The sequence below is a fragment of the Microcaecilia unicolor genome, chromosome 9, assembly GCF_901765095.1.
Source record: "Microcaecilia unicolor chromosome 9, aMicUni1.1, whole genome shotgun sequence".
NCBI lineage: Eukaryota > Metazoa > Chordata > Amphibia > Gymnophiona > Siphonopidae > Microcaecilia > Microcaecilia unicolor.
This window is the reverse complement of record NC_044039.1, coordinates 75616627-75641468: the sequence shown is the minus strand read 5'-3', so window position 1 is coordinate 75641468 and position 24842 is coordinate 75616627. Positions and strand designations below refer to the sequence as shown.

The window sequence follows — 24842 nt, the reverse complement described above, 5'->3', positions numbered from 1 at the left end:
AAATCTAAATCGTTAAAGTCCCTAACGATTTAAAAAAAACGAAGAATGCACCAAAAAAAAAGTCACACATGCTCAGATCGGTATTGAAACGTACAATGTATCAAAGAATCACAATACACGTCGGTAATCGGCCCCTAAATCATACGCAGAGCAGCCAAGCGTTTTGCTTGCTGCTCTGCGCATGCTGCAAACGTCAAAACAAACAAAAATAAAAGCCACAACACATACACGTGGCTACCCGGTCAGCAAAATACAAAAACAAAGGATCAGGAGGGGGCAAAGGCGCTCGTCCGGAGCGTCCTGTATGGACGTCAGAAGGAGGCGGGGCCTAGGCCAGGGAAGAAGAGACGTCATGGAGACTCTGCGACCAACACAACAGATCTTCCTGCCGTGCAGCGCTTCAGAAAGAGGTGAGAGGCGCTGCTCGGGTCGGTAATAGGGAGGGGGGTCTCGGTGGAGGGGGGGAGCGGCGTAGTCGACCTCAGGGGGGGCAGGGGGGCAGGGCACGGGGCGGAAGAATGACGGGAGGCGGAGTTAGCTTTTGCAAAACAGAAGAACAGGAAGGGAGGGGGACCGGGGCTGCTAGAATTTCGCTTTCTCGTGTGGGGGGGGGGGGGGGGGAAGCGGCGGACAGTGGGGAGCAGCGGGGGGGGGGGGGGCGCATGGCCGTCCATACAGGACGCTCTTGATGAGCGTCCTTGCCCCCTCCCGATCCTTTTTTAATTTTTTTTATTTGATGTGTTTTCTGACACGTTTTCTTACAGCTCAAACACAGCTCTTTTGGACATATGTAATGCAATGTCCTTTTGACCAATCACAGCGCTTTTAGCTCTGCTAATGCGCTGGGATTGGCTCAAAGTTTGTTTATTTTTTCACTTTACGATTTTTCCTGGCACAGAGCTGTCCTAACGAGAGGTCCAGACCTCTCGTTAGATTTCCTGCCTTTTTCCTGCGTAAAGGCAATCGGAAAAGGTTAGTGCATCTCGTTTCAATGGGGTTTTTACACTAATTGCTCATCTGCACTCCGTTTTCGTTAGCTGCTAGCTTCCTCGGTAAAAGCCTTTTGATGCATGCAACGGCTCAAAATTTCCTCGTTGGAGGGTCGTTAAAGGCTCATTAAGCTTTGGTGCATCTGCCTCATAGAGAGGCAAAAGATTGCTCTCTATCTCCACCTGCTGGTAGATGGACACAACCCACCAGTCTATGGATTGATCTGCTTGATGATATGGAAATAGCACTTCCTATATAATAATTCTCACCTCCAACGTTCTGACTTGCCTGGGACCGTGGCTCATTCCGAGTTGGTCTGCTAGGCTACGTAGATCAGGCTGACATCACCGTAGCCATTATGATGTCAACTTCAGAACCCGGGGGGAAAAAAAGCATGCCTCACAGCTGATCCATGTCCAGAGGAGGGACGCTGGACATGGGTGGCTGGAGGGGGGGCAGGGGAGAGTGGAAGGTCGCTGGACATGGGTGGCAGGAGGGGGCAGGGGAGAGAGGAGGTTCGCTGGACATGGGTGGCTGCAGTGGGCGCAGGGGGAGAGGAGGGTCGCTGGATATGGGTGGCTGCAGGGGGAGAGGAGGGTCGCTGGACATGGGTGGCTGCAGGGGAGCCCAGGAAAACCTTTGCTAGCTCCTGTTTCATTTGTGTCAGAAACGGGCCTTTTTTACTAGTATAATAATAAAGTGTGACTATTATGTTTGATTTCAGTTTTCTATTCTCATTTTGAGTGTCATTTGAGTTTTTGTTAGGGCCTTGAGAAATTTGTAGGCCCTGAGCACTGTGCCCTTTGTACCCAAAGAATAAGCCAACCCTGTACACAAGGTGTGGATTTGTTCAGCTTTGTGCCTCCATCCTGCTTGATTACACAATAGACAACCCTGAACTGTTGAGTTAGAAAATATTCAGAAATTACAGAACTGCAGGTTATGGCTGTAGCACAGCACTTTTGTCTGTTCACTGGACATGCTGGAGTGAAGTAAAAATGCTACTTTTTCCCTCAGTCTGAATATAATGTAGAGATCTATTGTAATAACATCAGCAATCATGACAACAATTTTGCAGTGACTAGTTCAATGGCAAACATCAAGCTGACTGCCCTGATTGAAACTGAGATATTTACATGGGCTCATTGTATCAAAGTTTCAATAGAATTCACACCTGGAATAAAATAAAATTTCCCTGGACAATCCTGCTTAAAGAGGTATTTGCTTATTTTCACAGTGAATCTGCAGTCTAGCAGCAGAATTCGCCCTTCGTTGTCATCTCTGAAAGCGAAATACACTCCATTTCCCAGAATAATAGAGTTATATTGTTGCAGGAATGGATGCATGAATTTGTGATACTTCAGGAGTCAGACAGCACACACCAGTATGAGAGAAAAATCTTCTTTATTTGCCAGCAAACAAAGCAGGACATCAGTTCTAGCTCTCAGCTCTCTGGGTCTTTCTCTCAGCTCTCTGTGTCTTTGTCTCAGCTCTCTGTCTCAGCTCTCTTCTTATGCTGTCTTCTCCTTCTTCTGTCTGTTCCTTCTGTCCTTCTCTTCCTTCTGAGCTCCTTCTGACGTAAACTGCTTCTGCTCCTACTTAAATAGGGTCCTAAGCCCTCCTCCTAGCCTAGCCCCCTTTACTCCCAATTGGTTAAGAAATTGATTGGCTACCTTGCCTCAACCAATCATTACTTTTGAAATATCAGTTACATAGGTTCCAGACATCCTAAACTGACCTCTGACCTGGGGCCCCTTAAGCCAGACATTTGGTCTCCAGTCTCTTACATGTTATTATGATTGATTTCTCATATTCCTAGTACTAACTGCTAACTAAACTCTGGCATTCATTAAAGGGGTCAAAAGCCAATCTTACTTAATGGCATTCAGGACCATTTCTACATTTACCTATAATTAATCAAGGAGAAGAGAGCTGACTAGTTCTGACCTCTTCACCTATCAGCTTATACATTGAACCAGCCAGAACTATGGCTAAGTCAAACCACATGTTGATCTCCTCAATGCAGTCCTTGCTTGACCTCTTAAACAGCAGACAAAGAGTAATACAGAATTTAACAGATATTCTACACAGACACAAACCTTATTAATTTACACAGAATCAGTATTTCTTATAAGACATATTCTAAATATCAAAAACTTGTAAATACTAATCTATTGCCTCTCTCTCTAAATAGTATTTTCTATCTAAGCATTTTAAACTACAATTAATCATATGTCTGGCTCATTCCTTTATTCATTCATAATAGTTTACAGCTGTGCCAGCTAGCATTGGCAATTCACAAGGGACAGAGTTTCATTTCTCACTGACCTTTCCTAACCTTAGCTCGACAGCTAGAGTTCTAGTAATTAACTCCAGCCTGCATTCCTTCACTACTTGCAGAGTAAAAAGCTAGAATTCAAACTTCAAGCTTTTAATATCATTTCTTATGTATCAGAGTTAACACTTTCTTTGCCCACTGCCTCAATATTAGCTCCAGTTTGTCACTCTGTTAAACAAAAATGCTTGTATATGGCTGTATGCATAGGTGGTGTGGTTTGTGTCTGTGTAAGGGGGTGTGTTTGGAAAAAAGCTCATTACCTTTGCCATCTGCCCTTTGGCCTCTTTTTTTATTTCCTGTTTTTCTTACTTTTGTATATACACGGTGTCCTCATACTAACAGAACTCCGAGTCCTTTTTACTAATGCATTTGTGCCCATTGTGTCGTAACCTGTGGGTTCAGCAGCTTGTGAAACTTTCCAGTAAAGTTGCTCTGTAGTGGCAGCAATCGTTTTGTTTTTCTGTCTTTCCATTTCACTCAACTTTCATTTCCTGTAACAAGATTTACAAAGCCCGTGCAGACCAGACACCCATAACATTTCATTGAGAGGCATTCTCACTGTGACAGATGGCACATGCAGCACGGGCCGAATCTTGTCACTCTGGTTCTCAGAGGACAGAAATAAAGCTGGGTCTTCAACACCTGCTGGTTAAACAAAGAATCTGCTAATGTGTAGAGCAGACGCAAACAGATCAGCTCCTTTTTACCACTGTAGAAAATATTAACCACAGTTTATAATGCTAGGGTTGCGAGTTGATCTGATTAAAGGGTTGTTTTTTTCTAGGCGGAGCAGTGCACTGTAGACTTTAGGGTTTTGTTTTGTTTTTAATGACACACAGAGAAGCCGTGTTGCATACAATGTGTTGTGTTTAAAAGAATGGTGTTTCTGTTAAGCACCACGACCGGCACTGATCATGAGGACTCTTCGCAGGTTGAAATTCATGAGTTCGCCCAGCCTCACTGATTTGGGCAAGCGAGAGCAGGCAGCTTTGGATGAACGGGGAACCCAGCAGCGACGGGCTGGCTCCAACGCTACCTGGAACAGGTAAGGTCTTGTATCTTATACAGTACTTTACTCCCTAAGGCTTCTGAACTCAGTTACTGGCATTCGTGCTTCTCAGTGGCAGGAGCATTTTCTGCTGTGATATAAAGGATAAGGATGCAATAATCTTTATTTTTACCTCACAAAAATACTCTGTTTTATTTCAAGTTAGTGTAGTGAGGTTCACTTATCTCTCCAGGGACAGTGATAACAGACTGATCAGCTGGAGAGATAAGTGAACCTCACTACACAAACTTGAAATAAACCAGTGTATTTTTGTGAGGTAAAATTTATGCTGACAGCTAAGGAGGTTTTTTAGCCTGGGATGAATAGATGGAACTCCCTTAGGTTGAACCAATAGTCAACAAAGGAGTATCTTACCATTATTTGAGGCTTTTCCTCAGTAAACAAAAATACACCACTTGTAAGATCTATACATAGGTATCTTTCTGGGTTTGGTGTAGAAATGCACTGTGATACTCTATTGAGCTCTTGGTTGATATTTTAGAATTTCTTTATCATTATGTCATCACGGGAGCACTGCCGTTATGAGTATGTGTTCTTCCAAAAAAAAAAAAGTGTGCACTATTTGCAAAGAGTGCACAAATTTCACAAAGAATGTGCACTCTTTCCTGATAGTGCATGCATGATGGTTTGCGCATGCATGCATTAGAGAGAAAGTGTGCATGCTTCATGACTGGTGCACATTTGGTGCTCACTACTCCCAAGTAGTGCACACTTTTTTTGAAAACATGTAAGCTCTTTCTGAAAGAGTGCACGCTGTTGACAGCACATGAAAGAATATGTAATTTGGTGTCTCTTCTGCTTGTTTTCATTTGCCAGTGACATGAAGCAACAAGGGAAATGTCATTGAATCACATCTTATTCGATATACAGTTGACATCAGTAAGAGCCACGTATACGAAGGTTCCCCCCCCCCGCCCCAGTTCAGGGGCTGACTTGTTAAGGCTTGTGCAGATAAAAGAGAGGCCAGGATCCGACAAACGAAGTGACAACACCAGAAGTTGTACATCAGTAAAATGTGTTACTAGTGTTTGTTAATTGTTTATTCCAGATTTGATATGCTACCTAATCTGGTGGGCGGGTCAAGGCATTTCACAAAGTATAAAACAAAATTAGAAAAGGAACTCCATATATTAAATTAGAAAGTTTAAATCAGGCACACAGGAGGAGATAACATACAGCTGAGTGTGGTTGCAGGCAGTGGACTATCTTGATTGGATATGCTGAAGCATCTTCAAATGCCATATTGAAAAAATGGGGTTTCAAGGCAGTCTTAAACTTTGAGATTGATTGTACCTTACGGATATGTGAAGGCAGATCATTCCAGAGTTTTGGGGCTAAAGTGTGAAATGCTGAGTGTCTTGTTGATTTGTAGGGGGCCAGTTTGGGGCTGGGCAGCACTGGGCAATGGGAGGCTCTCATTGGTGTAGGGTAAAGTCAGGGATGAGAGGTAAAGGGGCAGTCCTAGTTGATTTGCCTTGTGGGTCAGACAGAGAATTTTAAAGAGGATTCGATAGCATATAAAGATGTCAGATGATCTAATTTCCGAGCATGAGAGAGGAATCTTTCTGCCTTGTTTTGAAGAGTCTGCTTGCACTTTGAATATTGAGAAGAGATACCAGCATAAATTGCATTACGGTAGTCTAAATGGGATATCAAAAATGCTTGTATGAGAGTGTGGAATGCAGAAAAATCGATGAAACTGTGTAAGTGGTGCAGTCTGTGCAGGGTTAAGAAACCAGATTTAACTGCCTCAAAGATTTGAGCGTAGAAGTTCTTGGTGTTGTTAAAGCTTGTATCCTGTTCTGTGCCTATAGCTAAAGATCTTATGAGTCACACTCTTGGGGGTAAGTTTACAAAGGATTTTCCACATGCATATGTATTGCCAGTTGTGCACGTAACTGACAGTATTCTATAAGAACCAAATTCTATAAATAGCACCGAAAAACTGGCGAAAAAAATAAACCCGCTAAGCGCTATTTTATTTATTTATTTTTGTTACATTTGTACCCCGCGCTTTCCCACTCATGGCAGGCTCAATGCGGCAGGCAATGGATGGTTAAGTGACTTGCCCAAAGTCACAAGGAGCTGCTATTCCATAAATGGCCCTGAAAGTTAGGCACAGTTTATAGAATATGCTTAGCACCTGACTTTAGAAGGGGAGGGGAGGGAAGGAGGGTATTTAGGGATTGAGGCATGTAATTCTATGTGTGCCACGATTTATAAATCATTAATAGCTGTTGAAATGGCAAGGATGGAGACAAGTGCTTCTCTCTTTTGGGGCCTTCAGCTGAGATTGGAGATTCACAGTTGCTGGCCTTTCTGACCAGGGGATAGGACAGTATATGCTCAGCTTTGAACGGGCAGATTGCTTCTGGGATCCAGGAGAGGCTGGGTGCTTGGATTTCATATTGTTAGGGAGAATCATTCACTCCTCTTTTCTGGGAACCACCATGAGTATGCTTTCAACTAGGATTATTACTTGTAATGTGGGAGGGTCCCAATGAAACACACAAAAGTCCTAAAGTCCTTTTGGCCTTAAAGCATCAAAAAGCAGATATCGCGTGTATACAAGAAACCCGCCTCTCTGAACGCAAACATCCTAAATTGCGCCGCTCTTGGGTTAGTGAAGTGTTTTCTGCATTCTCTATGGGGCAGCAAGGAGGGATGGCTATTTTATTCATAAAGTGCCTAGCTTACAAAGCAGAACTGATAACAAAAGACTCAGGGTGGGGGGAGTATATTTTATTGCATCTTTGGTTACATAGTACAGAATTTCTCCTTTTGGTAGTGTATGGTCCATCTAAATAGGATTCTGCTTTTCTACATTCTCGCATCCAACTTTGTCTCCCGTACCAATCCCTTAAAGTTATGGTTCTGGGAGAATTTAATTTGGTATCTGATCCAACCCTTGACTGTTCAATTCCCAGATCCTCTTATCATGGAGAGACTTGAGCCTGCGCTTTATCATCCTTTATGCAATCTTTGAATTTGGTTGACACATGGCGTTTGCTCCACTCCGGGGAGTGTGACTATACTCACCTTTCGCGGGCCCTTGGAACCTTTTCTCATTTGGACTATATCTTGGTAGATGCATCGGTTTTCTCCATGGTGAGAACGGCAGTCATTGAACAGGAAGAAGTTTCGGATCATAACCTGGTATGGATTGATGTAGAGGCACCTGCTTATTATCAGTCTACCTCGGGGTGGCGATTTCCTGCTTATCTATACTCAGACACACACTTTGGCAATTATCTTAAGAAAAAATGGGCAGAATGGAGGAGGGGCCTAGTGGTTAGGGTGGTGGACTTTGGTCCTGGGGAACTGAGTTTGATTCCCACTTCAGGCACGAGCAGCTCCTTGTGGCTCTGGGCAAGTTACTTAACCCTCCATTGCCCCATGTAAGCCGCATTGAGCCTGCCATGAGTGGGTAAGCCACATTGAGCCTGCCATGAGTGGGAAAGCGCGGGGTACAAATGTAACAAAAATAAATAAAAATAACTAAACACCTATAGACTACCTTATTTTCGTCAACTGCCAAGGTGGTCCTTAGAAGAAACCTTATATCCTATGTTCATGCCCATAATAAGCAACTGGTAGCTGGGATATTCCAGCTAGAACATCAGCTTTAAAAAGGCCAAGAAAGTGTATATTGTGAAGATGAAGCTCCTACCTCAGGATCCCAGGTCCCTCTTTTACTCAGGGTGAGCTGATTCACAGTATGCAGATTTTATGCAAATTATTCTACTACCCCTTTCTGCTCAGGGTGACCTGCTTCTCAAAAGGCAAACACAGTCAGGTCTCACCAACAGGATATTTCTCATACAAATCTTTTATTCCCCCTTCCTGGGGCACACTTCTTCCAGCTTAAAACACTTTTACAAGCTTAAACAGTCCTTCCAGCTTAAACATTTCTTCCTAGTCAGTTCAGTCTTCCAGCTTAAGCACCTGGACACTCAGTCCTTCCTTGTAACCTGGGCACACCATCCTTCCTTGTAACACACAGTTCTTATACCTGACAATCTAGGGCCTTCTTACCCCAGCCAGCTTCCTTGCTTTTCACACAGTTCACCACCAGTCCAAAGGGCTCAGCCAGTACTTCTCATGGGGATCCTCCTGCTTCAGTTACCAGCTCTCTTCTTCAGCTGCTAGCTCTCCCCCCTCCCTCACACTCTGGTGGGGTCTTAAGTGGTTAATGGCTAAACAGGACCCAGCCCATAACCTGCTGCACCTGTTTCCTCCTCCAGGACTCTCCTTGGTCCTAGTGACCTCCTGCTATACATCCCCTTACTGAATCCCTTTAGTGACTCACCTAGCCCTTCTCCCTGGACATTTTAGGGGAACAGTGCCCTCTAGGGGCCTAACCAGGGTAGGACAGCCTCTTCCTTCTCACAATATACTGAGACTTAGTCCGACAACTAAGAAACAATTACATTCTGTTCAGGTCACCTTGAACTATTTTTTACATGAGAATGCGACTTCTTCTATGTTGTTTTGCAAATTTCGTTTTCACTAGTTTGGGAATAAACCAAAGGGGTTACTTGCGCATCTTGTCAAGCCTTGGGGATGGACTCGGACAATTTCCTCTTTAAGTGACTCTCTGGGAAAGTTATGCAATGAGTGAGGATATAGCGTCCATTTTTACTCAGTATTTTTCCCACCTTTACCAGGCAGATGATTCCCTTGATCTGGATCTTTTGGTCTACCTGGAAAAGGCCATACTCCCTTATTTAACCTCTCAGGAGTCTCAGTTGCTTAATGTTCCTGTTTCAGCTCAAGAGATACAGGCTGTCGTCAAGGGCTTAAAACTTCATTCAGCTTCAGGATCGGACAGATTTTCTGGTGAATTTATTAAACTCTTACCACCCCAAGCTATAGGACCTCTTGAGGCGTACTTTTAAGATATCATAAGTCTGGGCTCCTTTCCACAATACGCTAATTCTGACTTAGTGACTTTACTTCTCAAACCTGGTAGACCTGCAGTCCCATTTCCCTTCTCAGTGTAGATCTTAAAATTTTGTTGAAGGTGCTGGCAAACTGTTTGGCGGATCTTCTTCCAAGACTAGTGGGGAATGAGCAGGTGGGATTTGTGCGCCATAGACTGTCTGTCCTGAAGGTCTGTCATCTTTTACTAGCTATGGCACACTGTTGTACGGATAATTTGCCTTCTCTAGTAGTGAGATTAGATGCTGAGAAGGCTTTTGACTGGATGGGGTGGGATTATCTCTTCCGGGTACTGCAACATATGGGATTTGGAGGCAAGTACTATCTGGCAATAGAAGCTCTATATGCATGTGTTCTGGTGAATGGGGTGAGGGCTGCTCCTTTTCCCGTGCACTGGGGCATGCAACAGGGCTGTCCCCTTCGCCACTTCTCTTTGTTCTCTCATTAGAGCCCCTTTTGTGTGCCCTGGGGTCAGTGGAGGGGGTTTCGGGGGTGCACTTACAGGATCGTTGCATCAAGTCCCTTGCCTATGTAGACGATCTGCTGGTAGTCTTGACTGATCCACACAAATCACTCCCAAGTCTCTTAAAATCAATTCAACAATTTGAGCATTATTCTGGTTTTACTTTAAACTTAAAGAAGTCTCAGGTGCTTCCACTATCACCTCACACGCAGCAATGCTGGCTAGGAGCATTTCCTTTAACTTGGGTGGATGGCCCGTTAAAATATCTTTGTGTTTATATACCTTCTGACTTTACTCAGTTATACTCTGCTAATATAGATAAATTCCTGGCTACCAGCTGTGCTAGGTTGCAGGACTGGCAAGCTTTCCCGATATTGCATTATACAATATGTTTATTATACCAAGATGGCTTTATGTCTTTCAGGTTCTCCCTTTATATCTCCGGAAGCAGGACGAACTATGTATAAATAAGTATTTACAGAGGTTTCTGTGGAGAGGGAAAAGCTGCCCTCTGGACCGACTGCATCCTGTTTATATCTTTCCTCACCAGAGGCTTATACAGGGGCACTATCATCTCTTTTTTTTCCTGCTGGTCATTCCTCTCCTTATGTACCCAAGCATCCTTCTGGCTTTGACCATCTCCTTTTATTATTTATTTATTTATAGCATTTATATCCCACATTTTCCCACCCGCGGGCAGGCCCAATGTGGCTTACAACAGTAAAGGGCTGAAAAGGCATACATTAATTTGGCATAAACAATCAAGTGCACGGAAGTAGGAGTGATCAGTAAGTAATTACAAAGAAGGGGAAGGGGTAAGAAAGTGGAGGATGTCATTAAGATAGGTACAGTTCAACAGTTAGGGATGCAACGGTGGGACTTTAGCATAAGCTATTCCAAATAAGGTGGTCTTGAGTGCTTTTCTGAAGGTCAGATGATCGGGAGTAGTTTTTACAGATTTAGGTAATCCATTCCACAAATGAACACCAACATAGGGGAAGGTGAATGCGTAAGTGTTTTTTGTATCTATTTGGCCACCATAAGATCATCAGATACAATCACCCCCAAGTCCCGCTCTTCTTTCGTACACAGAAGCACTTCACCCCCGATATTGTACCGTGCCCTTGGATTCTTGTAACCCAAGTGCATGTCCTTGCATTTCTTAGCATTAAATTTTAGTTGCCAATTAGCGGACCATTCTTCAAGTTTTGCCAGATCTTTCCTCATGTCATCCACACCCTCTGGGGTGTCCACCCCATTACAAAGTTTTGGTATCATCTGCAAAGAGACAAACCTTACCAGATAAGGTTTGTCATCTGCAACATCACTCACAAAGATGTTAAAAAGAGCCGGCCCAAGGACCAATCCCTACGGTACACCACTGTTAACATCCCTAATCCTCAGAGAAAGCTCCATTTACCATTACCCTCTCTGTCTGTTCCCATTTAGCCAGTTTCTAACCCAGTCAGTCACTTTAGGTCCCATACCGAGGGCACTCAATTTATTAATCAGTCAACTGTGTGGAACCATGTTAAAGATTTTATTAAAATCCAACTACATCACATCTAGAACTCTTCTCACAACTGTTTGGTCACCCAGTCAGAGAAATCAATCAGATTTGTCTGACATGACCTGCGTCTAGTGAAGCCATGCTGCCTCGGGTCCTGCAGGCCATTTGATTCGAGAAACCTCACGATGCTCCGCTTTAGAAGCGTTTCCATTAGTTTACTCACCACCGAGGACAGACTGACAGGTCTGTAATTCCCAAGCTCCTCCTTACTTCTGCTGCTTTGCAGAGGGACCACATCCGCCTTTCTCCAGTCTTCTGGGACCACACCAGATTCTAGGGAAGCATTGAAGAGGTTGGACATCTCCTAGTTCCTTGAGTATCCTCGGATGTATCCCATCAGGACTCATCGCTTTAGCTACTTTTAGTTTAGCTAGCTCCTCATGAACAGTCTTCTGAAAATTGGTCCTGGCCTACCATACATCCATCCTTATTACCGTTTGTTTTCTGCGTTCCTACCCCCAGCCTTTCATCTGTGAACACAGAACAGAAATAATTGTTGAGCAATTGAGCTTTATCGTTATCAGATTCTACATATTCCTCCCTCTCAGTTTTGAGCCTCACAATGCTATTATGGCACTTCCTGTCACTTATATATCTGAAAAATGTCTTATTCCCCAATTTAACCTTATCAGCTATCTTTTCGTCCATTTGCCTCTTCGCTTCTCTTAGGTTTTCCAGATATTTTTGCCTGTCTTCCTCTTTCTGAGTTGTCTTGTATCGTATGAAGGCTAACCTTTTTTCCCTTATCTTTTCAGTAACTACATTTGAGAACCAGAGCGTCTTCTTTTTTTCTCTTACTTTTATGTAATTTTCTAACATAAAGGTTTGTTACCTTTAAAATGGCTCCTTTTCAGTTTTGCCTACTGCTGATGTACTTCCTTCAGCTGTTCCCATTCAACTAACTCTTCATTGAGAAATTCCCCCATCTCAGCAAAATTAGTTCTTTTAAAAATCTAGGACCTTCAAGCTTGAAAAAGCCCTCTCCTCCTTTGTCTTAATATTGAACCACACCATTCAGTGATCACTAGATGCCAAATGATCTCTCACCGTAACATCAGAAGCATTGTCCACATTTGTAAGCACCAGGTCTTGAATAGCTCCATAACGTGTCGTTTCCATCACCCACTGCTGAAACAATTCTTCCTGTAGAGAATCCAAGATCCCTTTTCTTCTAGATGACCTCGCAGCAGGGACACTTCAGTTGACATTTGGCATATTAAAATCATCCCTTAGTAGAACTTCCCTTTCCTAACTGTCTTGTGGATGTCTTCAATTAAGTCTCCATCCAATTCTTCTGACTGTGAAGGTGACCTGTATAGTACACTAGTGTAAGTATATTTTCCTTTTCTTACCCACCCCCAGCAAATTCAGTTTAATGCCTTCTTTAGTGCATTAGCCAGTCTGGTACTGAATACACTTCGTCCCTTCCTTGAACGATGGACACCATCACTGCTCAGTATCTCTTGTATATTAATGAGAACCTTGATTCAGATAGGCTGCAAATATTGCAGGATACAAAACCCTTATTGGAATCTTTGTGGATTGAAATTCCACGTGAAAAGGAGAAAAAAATGGTGATATGAGTGTACTACCGTCCGCCTGGCCAGGACGAGCAGACGGACGCAGTAATGTCAAAGGAAATTAGTGAAGCAAATAAAATGGGCAATGTAATAATAATGGGTGATTTCAATTATCCGGATATAGACTGGGTTAATGTAACATCGGTACACGCTAGGGAGATAAAATTTCTTGATGAAATCAAGGACAACTTCATGGAACAGCTGGTTCAGGAGCTGACAAGAGACGGAAAAATACTAGACTTAGTCCTTAGTGGAGCTCATGATCTGGTGCGGGGGGTAACGGTGCGAGGGCCACTTGATAACAGTGATCATAATATGATCAGTTTTGATATTGGCATTGAAGTAAGTGAACTTAGGAAATCAAATCCACTAGCGTTTAACTTTAGAATAGGAGATTACAATAAAATGAGAAAAACGGTGAAAAAAAGACTAAAAGGAGCAGCTCACGGTAAAAAGCTTGCATCAGGCATGGATGCTGTTCAAAAACACCATCCTAGAGGTACAGGGCAAATATATTCCACTTATTAGAAGAGGAAAAAAGACCAAACGTCAGCCGGCGTGGCAAAACAGTAAGGTAAAGGAAATCATGAGAGCAAAAAAAACAATCCTTCAGAAAATGGAGAAGAGAACCAACTGAAAATAATAAGATAAATCATAAGAAATGCCAAGCCAAATGCAAAGTGGAGATAAGGAGGGCAAAAAAGGACTTTGAAGAAAAGTTAGCGTTAGAAGCGAAAATACATAGTAAATCTTTTTTTAGATACATTAAAAGCAGGAAGCTGGCTAAAGAATCGGTTGGGCCGCTGGACGAAAGTGGTGTTAAAGGGGCGATCAGGGAAGACAAAGCCATAGCGGAGAAATTAAATGAATTCTTTGCTTTGGTCTTCACCGAGGAGGATTTGGGAGGGACACCGGTGCTGGAAAGGGTATTTGAAGCAGGCGAGTCAGAGAAACGAAACGAATTCTCTGTAAACTTGTAGGATGTAATGGGTCAGTTCTGCAAACTGAAGAGTAGTAAATCACCAGGACCAGATGGTATTCATCCCAGAGTATTAATAGAACTGAAAAATGAACTTGTAGAGAGTAATATGCAATCTATCCCTAAAATCAGGTGTTGTACTGGAAGACTGGAGGGTGGCCAATGTAACGCCGATTTTTAAAAAAGGTTCCAGAGGAGATCCCGGAAATTATAGACCGGTGAGTCTGACGTCGGTACCGGGCAAAATGGTAGAGGCTATTATTAAGAATAAAATTACAGAGCACATACAAAAACATGGACTGATAAGACAAAGTCAGCACGGATTTAGTGAAGGGAAGTCTTGCCTCAATAATGCGAAGAAATGCAAACTGATGCACTTAGGGAGTAGAAATCCACGGGAGACGTATGTGTTAGGCAGTGAGAGTCTGATAGGTACGGACGGGGAGAGGGATCTTGGGGTGATAGTATCTGAGGACCTGAAGGCGACAAAACAGTGTGACAAGGCGGTGGCTGTAGCTAGAAGATTGCTAGGCTGTTTAGAGAGAGGTGTGACCAGCTAGGGTTACCATTTTGTGTCCTCCGAAAAAGAGGACACATGTCACGCCCCCTACCTCGCCCATGCCCTGCCCCCGCCACGCCCCTTTCAGGTCCTCGTTCCGCCCTCTATACCCCGCCCCCCCGTCACATAGTCCCCTCCCCGCCCCCCCCCCCCCCGTCATATACCCCCCCGCGCCACATACCCCGCCCCCGTCATATACCCCCCCCCCCCCCCCCCTCACTTACTATCTAGCCCTGGTGGTCTAGTGGCGTCTTCTCTTCGGGGCAGGAAAGAGCCCCCTCTTTCCTGCCTGGAGCGCTGCCTGCCCTTGCCTGCTGCATCCTCCTCGGTTTGGCTGGGGATTCAAAATGGCCGCCGAGAGTTGAAGCGGCCTCGCGAGACTTCAACTCTCGGCAGCCATTTTGAATACCCAGCCAGACCGAGAAGGATGATGGACAAGGGAGGCAGCGCTCCGGGCAGGAAAGAGGGGGCTCTTTCCTGCCCCGAAGACGTCACACTAGACCACCAGGGAACATGGTAAGGAAGGGAAGGGGAGGGGACGGGAGACCAGACCCACGGCACCGATCGCCCGCCCACCGCACGCCCGCGCCCGCGTTTGTTCAGAAATCCGGACAAACGTGCGTGCGGGCAAAATCCGCCTGGAGTATTGTGTTCAGTTTTGGAGGCCGTATCTTGTGAAGGATGTTAAAAAATGGAAGCGGTGCAAAGAAAAGCTACGAGAATGGTATGGGATTTGCGTTACAAGACGTATGAGGAGAGACTTGTTGACCTGAACATGTATACCCTGGAGGAAAGGAGAAACAGGGGTGATATGATACAGACGTTCAAATATTTGAAAGGTATGAATCCGCAAACGAACCTTTTCCGGAGATGGGAAGGCGGTAGAACGAGAGGACATGAAATGAGATTGAAGGGGGGCAGACTCAAGAAAAATGCCAGGAAGTATTTTTTCACGGAGAGAGTGGTGGATGCTTGGAATGCCCTCCCGCGGGAGGTGGTGGAGAGGAAAACGGTAACGGAATTCAAACATGCGTGGGATAAACATAAAGGAAGGGATCCCCAGAAGCTTAGCTGGTGGTGGGAGGCTGGGCTGGTAGTTGGGAGGCGGGCATAGTGCTGGGCAGACTTATACGGTCTGTGCCCTGAAAAAGACAGGTACAAATCAAAGTAAGGTATACACAAAAAATGGTACATGTGAGTTTATCTTGTTGGGCAGACTGGGTGGACCATGCAGGTCTTTTTCTGCCGTCATCTATTATGTTACTATGTTAATCTACTGCATATTTTGAGGGGGTGAACAAACGTGGACAGTGGGGAGCTGGTGGATATTGTGTGTCTGGATTTTCAAAAGGCGTTTGACAAAGTGCCTCATGAAAGATTCCAGAGGAAACTGGAGAGTCATGGGATCGGAGGTAGGGTATTACTATGGATTAAGAGCTGGTTGAAGGATAGGAAGCAGAGAGTAGGATTGAATGGTCAGTATTGTCAATGGAGAAGGGTAGTTAGTGGGGTCCCTCAGGGGTCTGTGCTGGGACCGCTGCTTTTTAACATATTTATAAATGACCTAGAAATGGGAGTAACTAGTGAGGTAATTAAATTCGCAGATGACACAAAGTTATTGAGGGTCATCAAGTCGCAGGAGGAGTGTGAAAGATTACAGGAGGACCTCACTGCAAGATTGGGGGATTGGGCGTGCAAGTGGCAGATGAAGTGATGCATGTGGGTAAGAGGAACCCGAATTACAGCTATGTCATGCAAGGTTCCGCATTAAGAGTCACAGACCTAGAAAGGGATCTGGGAGTCATCGCTGATAAGACGTTGAAAACTTCTGCTCAGTGTGCTGCGGCGGCTAAGAAAGCACACAGAATGTTGAATATTAGGAAAGGGATGGAAAACAAACATGAAGATGTTATAATGCTGTTGTATTGCTCCATGGTGCGACTGCACCTCGAATATTGTGTCCAATTCTGGTTGCCGCAACTCAAAAAAGATATAAAAGAATTGGAGAAGGTGCAGAGAAGGGCGACGAAAATGATAAAAGGGATGGAACGACTTCCCTATGAGGAAAGGCTAAGACGGTTAGGGCTCTTCAGCTTGGAGAAAAGGCGGCTGAGGGGTGATATGACAGAAGTCTACAAGATAATGAGTGGAGTAGAGCAGACAGATGTGAAGCGTTTGTTTACACTTTCAAAAAATAATAGAACCAGGGGACACAAGATGAAGCTAGAATATGGTAGATTTAAAACAAATAGGAGAAAGTTTTTCTTTACTCAGTGTGTAGTTGGACTCTGGAACTCGTTACTGAAGAATGTAGTGACAGCAGCTGGCCTTATGGAGTTTAAGGGGGGTTTGGACAGATTCCTGAAGGAAAAGTCTATTGAACATTATTAAATATATATATATATATTTTTTTTTTTTGGGGGGGGGGGGGGGGTTGCCGGGTTCTTGAAGCCTGGATTGGCCGCTGTCGGAGACAGGATGCTGGGCTTGATGGATCCTTGGTCTTTTCCCAGTATGGCGGTGCTTATGTGCTAATACGCCGAGCGCTCGTCTGCACAGCTAAATTTAGTCACAGTTACACCAAGTGAAACTTGGTGTAAATGCCAATACTTAAATTATGCGTGAAGCGGGTGTATTCTATAACCACATGCAGATTTTAGAAACTCCCATGACCCGCCCATTCCACACCCATGGTCATGCTCCCTTTTCAACTATGCGGCTTAGAATTTACGCACATCACGTTGCAGAATACACTTAGACAATTCTGCGTGTAAACTCTAATGCCAGTTAGTGTTAGTAATTGTTAATTGGCAATTACTGGTGCTGGCTCACTAAAGCCACCACTGACTGCTAAGCTGCACTGGAGGGAGTTCAGGGTGTCTTTGAGGAGGTCTTCAACTAGTGGGGCTTGGGGATCCCTGCCAACTTAGGTATTTAATATTTTGAGTTGGGGGAGTGGGGGGGCAGGGAGGGGCTGTGGGAGGAGGGTCAGAAAGGACACTGTGCCCATACATTTTGGTGGTAGACTTACCCAAATATTTGAGGTCTGACTACACTACTGGCAAGTAGTTTTTACTTTTGGGGCTTGCTTCAGTCATCAAAGAAAAAGCATATATGTATTATATCACCTTTCATTTCATAATTTTTTACAGAACTGTGGAAGACAGCAATCAAAAAGCTAGTCTCTGCAAGTAAAAGCACTGTTTTACCTGCTAGATGCTGCATTTAAACGCACTGTTTTATATATAGAAATGGCCTTTTTTAATCATCCATTCTGCATATGGGAAAAAGTACACACATCTGTCACCAATGTGCATACTTTTGCCAGGTATTTTAGGAGGTGTTCCTGGAGTAGGTCTGGGGATAAATCTGTGTAGTTCTACATAATCAAAAGTAATTGTGAATTTGTGAAAGCATTTTTTGTGACACATTAATCAACGAAAAATATACATTCATTTTATCTTGTGATGCCCTAGCTGCTGTTTTCTTCTCTTGCCCGAGTGTTTGCATTGCTGAATAATTCATTGCCCCTCACAGGAGACATCTGTTGGTTTGCCTGTGAGTAATGATATTCAAATGTGTGTTTACAGCAGAGCAGTGAATGAAACGTACTAATGGAGGATGCTCTCTTCATGTAAAATTGAAGGCCAAATAAAGACTTTATTGTTTGTAGTTAGGGCCAAGTTTGATAATCACTTCGATGTTCACCTAGTGTTGTGACTGTAAATAAATGCCTCTCTCTTTGTTGTAGGCATTTAGTTTACATTTCGAGGCTCATTTTCAAAGCACTTAGCCTCCCAAAGTTCCATAGAAACCTATGGAACTTAGCCTCCCAAAGTGCTTTGAAAATATGCCTCATAGTATCATAAATTAGTTGTACATAGTTCTGAAATTTCCCCAGGTTTCTGTAGCTATGATGGGAATACAGTGCCCCAAAGAGCACAGCTCTTAAGGCATTGGCAAACTAATTATGTGCTTAGGGCTCTTAGTATAGTAGAAGCCATATTAGGTGTTGTCAGGAGGCTAGAATTGCCAACTGTCTAGATATTTCAGGATTCTATAGATTTGTAAATAACTGGGTGAAAACCAAATGGATGGATAAAATGTCTGGATATTTTTCAGAGTTTAACGTTCTATATTTCTCCAATCCTACTCTCTCACTACTCTTCCAGTGTAGTCTCTGAGGTAGGATCCATCCAACCAGTGGGAAGGTGCTTTGTCACAAGAAGGAGCTGCAAGCAGGGATGTAGCCAGGATTCAGTTCTTTTTTGTTGGGGGGGGGGGGGGGGGGGGGGGGGGACTAGGGGTGGATTGGGGGAGCGACACATTTTCTCTTACTCCATGTTAATAATTTTACCTTTTTCCTGGTGAAGATGCCCAGTCCCCATCAGCCGATGAGATCCACTGCCCCAGTGCTGCCTCAACAGCGAAGAAATTTCGGCTTCCTTTCCAGCTGCTAACACCGGCACTCCTTGTACATGCATAGTTTGCGCATGACCTTACACCAGCCATTGACCTGTTGTAAGTAGGTGGGCCTCGACTATGGTGTTCCAATGTGGCCTTGGCATTCTGATATCTAGGCATGATTGTTTACACCATGTCAAATGATGGGCCTAAGTTGCTGCACTTAAGTGCACAACTCATAGTCTTCTTTGAGTTGCATGGGTCACTAAGCGTAATGCCTGTGTCACACCCATGCTTCACCTACAGGTACAGCCTACTTGCCATAGTAGGCTAAGCGCCATATGTGCCATGTTTACAGAATAGCACCTAACACTTACGCACACAGGGGTCAATATTCAGCCGTCACTGGTGGGCGTTTTACTCACCACCAGTGGCATTATTTCTGGATGTCAGGACCTGTGTGGGCTTCAGCTTTGAATGTCCGGTTATTTTTAAGCCAGCTACTGTAACATATAGCTGCTTAAGTCGATATTCATCAGTTAAGCAGCCATGGTTTACTGCAGAGGCCATGGGCTACTGCAGAGGCCAGAAATTTGTGGTCCCATTTATGTGCTAACCCTGGCAGCTTAAGTGCTGACTCTACCCCTGGAACGCCCCCAAGATAGCCGGCTTTGTGTTCAGCGCTAATCGCGATATTCAGCAGCACTTAAGCCACTGAATATTAGTGGGTAGACCCCACCAAGTGATATAACCGGTCAGCAGCTGGCTAAATCATTTTGAATATGAGGCAGATATTTGCCAATTAAGGGTGTCAATCTCACATGCTAGTATTCAGTAAATATTGGCACACAATTAGCGCGTCCTTAGAATTGTCCTTCCCATATTTTGTTAAAGAAAGTTAAAATTTTAGGAAAGTTATCAATGTCTACTCTTAAGATGGGTTATTTTACTGTTATTAATAAGTAGTTCTCATTTCATAAAATGGGACCTGTGCTAACATAACCCTTCGTAATGGTAACCCATGTTGATAACTTCCCTCCTTAGTATATTGTGCCCCCCATTTATGAAAGTGCAGTATGGTTTTGAAGTTAAGCCAAGTTTATGTGGTAATGACCTTTACATTAATTGTAAGAAAGAGTTCCTGCATATTTCCTGCCCCAAAATGGTGTTTTCCATGTGAGCTGTTTAATGTGGGAATTAGCATGCTAACAGAGAACACAGATTTCCACATTAAACAGCTAACACAGCTTAGTAAATAAGATTTATAAGTAATCAACTTTGAGGGGTTTCTTTCTAATTTGGGCACAGTTAACTTAGGATGGGGATTTGCTTTGAAATCACAAGTACTTTGGCCGGCTGTGTAGCTGCATTCAAAGTGCATGAATAAAACAATGCTGTTCTGTGCCTTGCCCTGAATTTGCAATCTCTGCAGGGACATATGAGACGTCCCCTTAGAGGCACATTGGTCCTGAAAATATGATTCCTTTGCTCATATTTGCCTCCTGGTTTTGGCCGGAACTGAAGCCAAAACTGAAAAGGACATGCCCTCCCCGTCAAACCCCTGTCTGCAGAGTATGCTCACTACTGTGCCCCCCACCCTCAGCAGAAAGTGGGCTGTACTGCTCCCCTCCCACCTCCAGGAGACACCTGGTACCCTGGGCTGCCTAAACCACCCTGTAGACCCTCCTCAGGCCTACCTTAACAAACGCTGGTGGTTCTGCCACAAGAGGTCTTGGCATATATCTTGATTCAGCAATGGCAGTGGACAGTAACAAATGGGCTTCATTCCTACCCTAGAAGAGGACACTAGACCACCAGGATTTGTTAAGGTAGGTCCAGGGTGGGCCTACAAGGTGGTCGGGCAGTCCGGAGGGCCAGTTTTGCCAGACGTGGAGGTGGTGGTGCAATCTGTTTGCTGCACCACTCAGGATTTTGTAGACATCAATCATACCGCCCCTCATCTGTCTCCTTCCCAAGCTGAAGAGTCCTAACCTCTTTAGCCTTTTCTCATATGAGAGGAGTTCCATCCTCTTTATAATTTTGGTTGCTCTTCTTTGAACCTTTTCTAATTCTGAGATGGGGGTCTATAAGTGCCACAAACTGCAGGGTCCTTTCCCAGTGTTAAAGAATAGTAGTGTTCATCTCTCTCATACCATCCAGCAACGGTCACTACGAAGGCATCCATTACGCACTCCTAGAAAAGAGGGCCCGATTCATAACAATATAAGAGAACATAAGAGCAGCCATACTGGGTCAGACCAATGGTCCATCTAGCTCAGTATCCTGTTTTCCAAAGAGTGGCCAAGCCAGGTCACAAGTACCTGGCAGAAACCCAAATTGTGGCAACACTTCATACTACAATCCCAGGGCAAGCAGTTGCTTCCCATATCTGTCTCAATAGCAGACTATGTTTTACTCCAGGGATTTGTCCAAACCTTTTTTAAACCCAGATACGCTAACTGCCATTACCACATCCTCCAGCAAAGAGTTCCAGAGCTTAACTATTCATTGAGTGAAAAAATATTTCCTCCTATTTGTTTTAAAAATATTTCCATGTAACTTCCTCGAGTGTCCCCTAGTCTTTGTACTTTTGGAACGAGTAAAAAATCGATTTACTTGTACTCATTCTGTACCACTCAGGATTTTGTAGACCTCAATCATATCATAAGTACATAAGTAGTGCCATACTGGGAAAGACCAAAGGTCCATCTAGCCCAGCATCCTGTCACCGACAGTGACCAATCCAGGTCAAGGGCACCTGGCACGCTCCCCAAACGTAAAAACATTCCAGACAAGTTATACCTAAAATGCGGAATTTTTCCAAGTCCATTTAATAGCGGTCTATGGACTGAACAGAAGATTTCAGTGTATTATCTTTTTTTTTTAAATTATTTATTTATTAATTTCAATTTAAATATAAAGCAACGCTTGTACAGAAAAGTAGTTAAATAGAATATTACTTCTATAAAGAAGAGTAACATAGAAAAACATTGTTCTTAAAGATCTTAAACTTACTATTAACATACTCGAGTCCACTATTTGATTCAAGATACAAAAATGGAGTTATAATAAAGTAATTACCCATAGTGGGATATAAGCTAAAGGTAATAGAAATAAACCTGTGTAGTTGGAAGAGATTATACATTTCTAAGGCTTTTAATTCCCTCCTTCAGTTCTCCAGGTCACCAAAAACTCAGTGAGCTGTATAGGTTAAAAAAAACAACATATTTTGCTGAATGGAATCTAACTATACATTTACATGGATAATGAAGAAAAAATGTAGCTCCCATCTGCAACACTCCTGGTCTACTTATTAAAAATTGACATCTTCTCTTTTTGAGTCTCTTTTGTCAAATCTGGAATCTATAAAGAAGAGTAATATAGAAAAACATTGTTCTTAAAGATCTTAAACTTACTATTAACATACTCGAGTCCACTATTTGATTCAAGATACAAAAATGGAGTTATAATAAAGTAATTACCCATAGTGGGATATAAGCTAAAGGTAATAGAAATAAACCTGTGTAGTTGGAAGAGTTTATACATTTCTAAGGCTTTTAATTCCCTCCTTCAGTTCTCCAGGTCACCAAAAACTCAGTGAGCTGTATAGGTTAAAAAAAACAACATATTTTGCTGAATGGAATCTAACTATACATTTACATGGATAATGAAGAAAAAATGTAGCTCCCATCTGCAACACTCCTGGTCTACTTATTAAAAATTGACATCTTCTCTTTTTGAGTCTCTTTTGTCAAATCTGGAAAGAGTCTTATTTTTAAACCAAGAAATTCCTTATTTCTATTTTTGAAGAAAAGTCTCATCATCCATGCCTTATCTGGTGTTAAAACGACAGTAGCCATTAAAGTAGAAGAAATAACCATTTCTGAATCAGAAGATTCCAGAATTAAAGATACATCTAGAGGAGAGTCTAAAATCTCTTGACCTCCTGTCGATTTAACCGGTAAATAATATATCTGTGAAAACGTAGGTATTGACTCTTCAGGAATCTGAACTATCTCCTTTATATACCTTTTCAACATTTCTTTTGGTGAAATTGACTTCACTTTGGGGAAATTAATAAAACGTAAGTTGTTACTTCTCTGGTTATTCTCCAGGGCTTCAATTTTTCTACGCATATTCATTAAATCTTTAATCATTACAACTTGTGTTTCTTGCATTTTTTTTCCTCTTTCTGGACTTGTATTTGTATTTTTTCACTTAATTTTTTATCATCATCTGTAACCTTTATCAAGTTATCTGTTAATGTTTGAGTCCGTTTTTCCAGTTGTTGAATTTGTGGACATAGGACCTTCCCAAGATTGGCAATCAAGGCCCAGAGAGAGTCTAATGTAACCTCAGATGGTTTTTCTAAAAAGGAAAAGGCTTGTATAGGTTGATTCTTTTGAAAAAAAAGTACTTATCTCACTGTCCGTAGTTAAGAGATCTCCCATAGGCAAGGTTGTTCATCTCACAGCACCATCCATGTCCAAAACCTTGAAACTTCTCGAGTCATCTCCTAGTTGTTCCTGTACCTCGTGTCGACCCAATTCTACTATGGGCGGCACCATCGATGAAGTGCTCGCTTTCTGTGGCTGCGGGGGAGGTAGCCTTTGATCTGGGCTCAAAGTAACTTCCAGCACCTGTGTCATACCCAGGCCTCCACTCGCTCCAGTTGATGCTAGCGTGCCGCTTGCAGACCTATTTCTCTCTTCCGAGCTCTGCACAAACGAGTCCATGGGTCCGAATGTCGGGACGGTTTGTCGACCTGAGGTCACCATGGAGGTCGATTTCCCCCTTTGCTTTGGCATTGCGAGACCAAGAACAGGAGAGCAGAGATCTCGACTACCTCAGGTTCAATCTGCCATCTTGAATCAGGTTTCCAGTGTATTATCTATGACACCTAGATCTTTTTCTTGAACACTGACCCCCAAGGTGGACCTTAGCATCAGATAACTGTGATTCGGATTATTCTTTCCAATGTGCATCACTTTGCATTTGTCCACATTAAATTTAAACTGCCATTTGGACTCCCAGTCTTCCAATTTCCTAAGGTCTTCCTGCAATATTTCATAGTCCGCACGTGTTTTAACAACCTTTAATATTTTTGTATCATCTGCAAATTTGATCACCTCACTCATCGTTCCGATTTCCATATCATTTATAAATATGTTAAATAGTACTGGTCCCAGTACAGATCCCTGTGGCACTCCACTGTTCACTCTCCTCAATTGAGAAAAATGATCATTTAACCCTACCCTGTTTTCTGTCCAGTAACCAATTCCTAATCCACACCAGAACCTTGCCTCCTATCCCATGACTCTTTATTTTTCTCAGGAGTCTCGCATGAGGAACTTTATCAAAAGCTGTCTGAAAATCTAGATACACTACATCAACCGGCTCACCTTTATCCACATGTTTATACATGCCTTCAAAGAAATGAAGCAAGTTGCTGAGGCAAGACTTCCCTTGGCTGAACTCATGCTAACTCTGTCCCATTAAACCATGTTTGTCTACGTGTTCTATAATTTTATTCTTTATAATAGTTAACACTATTTTGCCTGGCACCATTGTCAGGCTTAATGGTCTATAATTTCTTGGATCACCCCTAGAACCCTTTTTAAAAAAATTAGTGTCACATTGGCCACCCTCCAATCTTCAGGTACTACGGACGGTTTTAACGACAGATGATCAGCAATTTCATGCTTGTGTTCTTTGAGTGCCCTTGGATGTATTCCATCCGGTCCAGGTGATTTACTACTCTTTCATTTGTCAATTTGTCTCAGTACGTCTTCTAGGTTCACCGATATTACTTTCAATTCCTCTGCATCATCACCCTTGAAAACCATTTCTGGTACAAGCAGATCTCTTACACCTTCTTCCATAAAGACAGAAGCAAAGAATTCATTCAGTTTCTCCGCTGTGGCCTTGTCCTCCCTGAGCACTCCTTTA

At 43.2% G+C, this 24842-nt stretch overlaps 1 protein-coding gene across 3 annotated transcripts in view; it reads left to right on the top strand.

Annotated features, from left to right (window-relative positions):
- The window catches only part of PRR5 (proline rich 5), a 652413-nt gene that overhangs the window by 226441 nt on the left and 401130 nt on the right, over positions 1–24842 (top strand). Inside the window, exon 3 of one of the 3 annotated variants that reach the window (XM_030214308.1) lies at positions 4260–4373. In XM_030214308.1, coding sequence (XP_030070168.1) covers positions 4270–4373 — 104 coding nt within the window. In that variant the 5' untranslated portion in view covers positions 4260–4269. Of the gene's footprint in view, positions 1–3694; positions 4374–24842 lie in introns of those variants that run through there. The other 2 variants (XM_030214307.1, XM_030214309.1) reach the window with 2 other exon arrangements.